Source organism: Octopus sinensis, linkage group LG22 (assembly GCF_006345805.1).
Source record: "Octopus sinensis linkage group LG22, ASM634580v1, whole genome shotgun sequence".
NCBI classification, from domain to species: domain Eukaryota; kingdom Metazoa; phylum Mollusca; class Cephalopoda; order Octopoda; family Octopodidae; genus Octopus; species Octopus sinensis.
This window is the reverse complement of record NC_043018.1, coordinates 14,234,631-14,239,801: the sequence shown is the minus strand read 5'-3', so window position 1 is coordinate 14,239,801 and position 5,171 is coordinate 14,234,631. Positions and strand designations below refer to the sequence as shown.

General features: G+C 39.2%; 1 protein-coding gene across 1 annotated transcript; it reads left to right on the top strand.

The window, feature by feature from the left end:
- The first annotated feature begins 396 nt into the window (after positions 1–396).
- LOC115223110 (uncharacterized protein DDB_G0288805-like) lies at positions 397–1,185 on the top strand. Its single transcript, XM_029793522.1, has 2 exons — positions 397–521; positions 684–1,185. Exons 1-2 carry the CDS (start codon positions 397–399, stop codon positions 1,183–1,185), a joined length of 627 nt encoding a protein of 208 aa, XP_029649382.1.
- The last annotated feature ends 3,986 nt before the right edge of the window (positions 1,186–5,171 follow it).

Here is a 5,171-nt window from a genome sequence, read left to right as displayed (position 1 = left end):
CAACGTGTCTCTAAAAGAAATGGAGAAACTTTCAAAATACAAAGACCTGGAAACGGAGGTAACCAGAATGTGGAATCTAAAAACAGAAACAATTCCTATCATAGTAGGTGCATTAGGCATGATAAAAAAATATTCAGGCAAATGCATAACAAATACACCAGGACTTAAAACACATATAATATACAGAAAATTGGTGGTGGTGGTGATGATGATGATGATTCCGTGTGAAGATGAAGGTGAATAATGATTATGTATAGTGAGAATAATGATTCCAGCTCTAACAATTTCGGCACCCCTGTACATAAGAAAAGTAATTTACGGACCAGGGGAGGAAATAGACAAACAACCCCAAATTTCCAACACAGAAATTTTCCCCTTACTGTCAATAGTAGCAATATGACCATTTCTAAATCCACAAAAAACTATATCTGGTTTGTTATACCTTTCGGGAAGCAAATCAAATCAAACCTTCCTTTACAGTTCCGTAAAGCCGTAGCTAAGAACTTTGCCAGGGATTCTAGGTATTACTCGATTATCAATTCGCATAGGGTAAGGATTGCATTCTCTAACACTAGAAATCTTTCACAAATTATCGCCTCCCATAATAATAAGCTGCTAAACAAAGATTCTTCACCCGGGAGTTACAACACTATTCTCACCAATTTCAACCAAACATACAATAGTAATGATAGAGGTAGTATTGATAATAGCAACATTCGTAACAGCGTTAGTATTAACAATGGTAATATTAGTAATAGTATTAGTCAGATTAATAACAGGGGTAGTGTTGATGGTAACAACGACAGCATTTCTATTGTCAGAGATATTGCCGGTGATAGTACAACTAATAATAATAACAATAATAGAAATAGTGTAGTGATCAATGCTAGCAGTAATGGTAACAGCAATCAGAACAATAGAAACTCCGTTTTAATCTCGGAGGAAAACCCTAATAGATTAAAGTTCTTATCCAGTAATTCCAAAATTAAAAACTCCATTTACCAGTGTAAGATTTCTTCCATTACCGGTGTCTTCTTCTATATTGGCGCGACAACTTCTCGATTGTTCCAGAGAATTTCCAATCATTATTCAACTTTCCGAGATAAGAGAAAACAGCATACTACAGGACTAAGTAAATTAGTTTGGCGTCTTAAGGACAGCAATATAACTTTCAAACTGGACTGATCCATATTATCTGTATCCTTTCCTTTTGATAAGGGCAGGAAATTCTGTGGCATCTGTAATTCCGAACTCTTCTTTATCCTTTTCTCCAAATTCCCCTTGGTAAACACAATTGTAGAAAAATCCTATAAGTGTAAACATTGGCAGAGACATACTTTTCACTCATATGAATGATGGTTAATATAGATAACCTCTTTGATTTTAATAATTTAGTTTCACTTCTACAACACCACCATATACAATTCCTTTTTTCTACTGCGTTACACGAAGAATTACTACTAAATTTGTTGGGATATGTTTTTTCCTCTTTCTCTCTGCATCTCCCCTCCTCTCTCGCTCTCTATCTCTCTCTCTCTATCATACCCACAATCGACACAAATCTGTCACCTCACTACTAATGTTTCTGACATTTGTCACCCTACACACACAGTCACGCACACACACACACCAGAGGCAGAAATCCAGTTATATACATACACACGCACAAGCACTGAAACTCATAACAATAGCATGCACCCACGCATCCCCATACAATACAGCTTGCACTCTATCCCCTTCCTATAACTTTCTCCTCCCAACCAAATTTGAACTCTTTAACTCCTTAGAACATTCTCCATCCAACCAATTCTGACGTCATTGCTTATAACGGGAGATTTTAAAGAAACACTCATTATTACTGTGGACATCATGTGGGCAGTCATCTAAAAGTTTTTGCTCTTCATGATGCTGGAATTAGTTCCTTGTCTTTCCTGATGAGATGGCGGCATAATGCACCCTTTATTCCTTCGGAATTAGGAATATGCAGCCTTCGAAACATGTGTCGAGAGTAAAGAAATTCTGTTAAAATCGTCGTTCGACTCCATTCTTTCATTTATATATATATATACATGTGTAAGTGTATGTATGTGCGGGTGTCATTATTTGACATTTTTTCTACAATATTGCAACCTCTGTCAAGAAAATTTACGAGACTTTCAAGGAATTACAGAAAAATCCTCATCAAACCAAGTGCAACACGGGATGTGGCGTGGCAGCTGCAACAAAGGTCGTTGGCCATTCTCTGCAGCTACGTCATCTCACCCATCACCGCGGGATGCGACTGAGCACATGATTATTTCTGGGGTATGTGGCCCATCGCTCCCTCCCACTCCATCTCTCTCTCTCTCTCTCTCATCTCTCTCTCTCTCTCTCTCATCTCTCTCTCTCTCTCTCTCCTCTCTCTCTCTCTTTCTTTACAATAATATTGTGTGACTTGCAATGTAAAATCTTAACATCCATATCCATAACTTAAAGGCCAACACCACAGCGAAGAACGAAGCACTGATATTTTCTTACCGTTTCAATAGCTTAAAAACAAATAGCACAGCGAATAACGAAACACCAAGTACTTGCGATGCTTTAATATTTTTATTTCATTGGAATTTCATTAAAATTTGACGGATTAATAGCATAAATATATTAGATATTAAATACATTCGTCGTATTAAGTTGGGTTTGTAAGAAAAGTCACAGTTGTAAGTTATGGTTTGCAGATTTTCTCTCTTTCAACCATTTTCAGTTCTTGGTGCAACGCACGTGAATTCCTCTCCAGGATAAATTACAGAATCAAACTTCTGCTCGTTAATGTTTTATATTTCACTGTTCCATGAAATTTATTCGTTGTTTTCTACTGTCATAGGATCTCACGATTGGTTAGATAAGAGGAGGAAGAAGTGGGGAGGAGATGAAGAGGGGGAAAAGGAGGAAGTGGGGAAAGGAGGAAGTGGGGAGGAGGAGGTTGTGAGGAAGAGGAGGATGAAGGGTGGAGGGAATGAGGAGGATGAAGGGGAAGAGGGGAGGAGTAGGAGGAAGTGGGGAGGGAAGCGGAGAGGAGGAGGAAGAGGGGAGGAGGAGGAAGTGGGGAAAGGAGGAAGTGGGGAAAGGAGGAAGTGGGGAGGAGGAGGAGGAGGAGGAAGTGGGAAGTGTAGGAGGAGGAGGAAGAGGAAGAGAAGGAGGAGGATGAAGGGTAGAGGGAATGCGGAGGATGAAGGGGAAGCAGAGGAATAGGGGGAAGAATGGTGAGAATGAGGATGATGAAGGGGAAGAGGAGAAGGGGAGGAGGAGGATGGAGAGTAGGAGGAGGAAGTGCGGAAGGAATGAGGAGGATGAAGGGGAAGTGTAGGAGGAGGATAAATAGGAAGAGGAGGAGGGGGAGGAGGAATGGGAAGGAGAGGAGGAGGGGGAAGAATTGAGGGAATGAGGATGATGAAGGAGAAGGAGGAGGAGGAGGATGTAGGGTGGAGGGAATGAGGAGGGGGTGGAGGAAGATAGAAGTAGTAGAAGCATGTTGTTGATCTTGTTGAGTGTATTTTTGCTGTTTTGTCTGCATTTCTTCTCATCGATTTCCGCCATCAATAAAAACAATCTTACGTCTGTAGTTTACCTTCAAACTTCACCAGAGCAGCACGCCAATTAGATGGTAAATTTACGAGAAAAAACCAGAAAAGCGATTACGGTTTGGACTATAATGTTATTGGTCACGTGAACCGAACCAGCCATATCTTTACGACACGCGCAATAATCTCTTTGTTTCATACAGTTGTAACCGGCGCAGCATCTACATCTTTTATGTGGTCCGTGACCAGCACATGGACCTCTTGAACATGAACTTCTCTTCAACATTTCACTGTAAATACAAAATATAGTAGAGAATACAAAATATTATTAAACTAGCAGAGATACCCGGCGTTGCCCATGTTACATGCAATTGAAGAATTAGACTTTTCTGTTATATTTTCTGTAATGAACTGGAATACCTATGATTCGAATTTCTTCAAAATTGCAGATGAGCGTTCTTTCCCTCTTTACACACCCTAAAAAAATTGTAATCGTGCTACATGTCTCCCATACTACTGATTTTTATGCGCATATTCCAAAATTCCAGTCTTATCGAATCTGTTAAAAGGATTTTGCTCCTGAAAAATGAAGATCATGGATCTCTAAAATGTGAGAGTTAAGGCCCCTGTTGGGCGTGGGTGTCTTAATGTCAGGCAGAGAAGTTGCATTGTTGAGAATCTTTTTAACTTGGGTCTTATATCTATTGTTTGAATTTCTTTGAAATAGGAAATATATGTTCACTGGGTTTGTAAAAGACAGTAAAGCTACAGGAAACGAAAAGACGAATGATCACAATAAGCATCAGCTACCCTACCCTAGTCGTTACCACTTCCAAAGTAGGCTTTCTCACCATCCAGGTGACAGGCACAGCCGTTAGATGCATTATGGATCTATAGCAATTGGAAGGGCGTGACCCAACTGAAATAAACATTAACAACAGTGTGACGTGAGGGCTAAGGAGAAATGAAAATGTCACCTCTGGAGTTTGCAAATGACCACTACACTGATACGTAACTGGGCAGAATAAATTTGCAATCTATAAATGTCTCTGAATAACAAGTCACTCATCTGGGATGGCCTTGAAATCAGTGTTACCATCTGGGGACTATGTGTGACCCAGTGGTAATAAAATGACTGAAAGGAGGTCTGCAATCAAATAACTTTACTCAACACTTTGCAACTGAATCAGTGGAGGCAAAGATGCCTGTCATTTACTTGACAATTTATGCAGCACATTGCAGAAATCACGATGTAAGTGTATGTGAAAGCAAACTGTTAAACTTTTGCACCATTGAATTACTAATAATGCTCATCTTTTATGCTCTGGTAACCATACAGCTTCTAAGAGCACAACTGTATTCGTTTTTGCTTAGATAAAATGACAAAAGTCCCCATGGAGGGGTCTTTCTAACTTGTAAGAAGATGAAATTTTTTAAAAATTACTTCAGTTGTGTCTAATATCTACGGTTAAAATTTTATCAACAGCAAAAATATATGAATTATCATGGGGGTTATGGCCCTTATGCATAGAATATAATATCCAAATTTCATAAATATCCATTCAGTACTTTTGACCTAGTTTTGGATCATAAAAGACATGACTAAAATTTGGG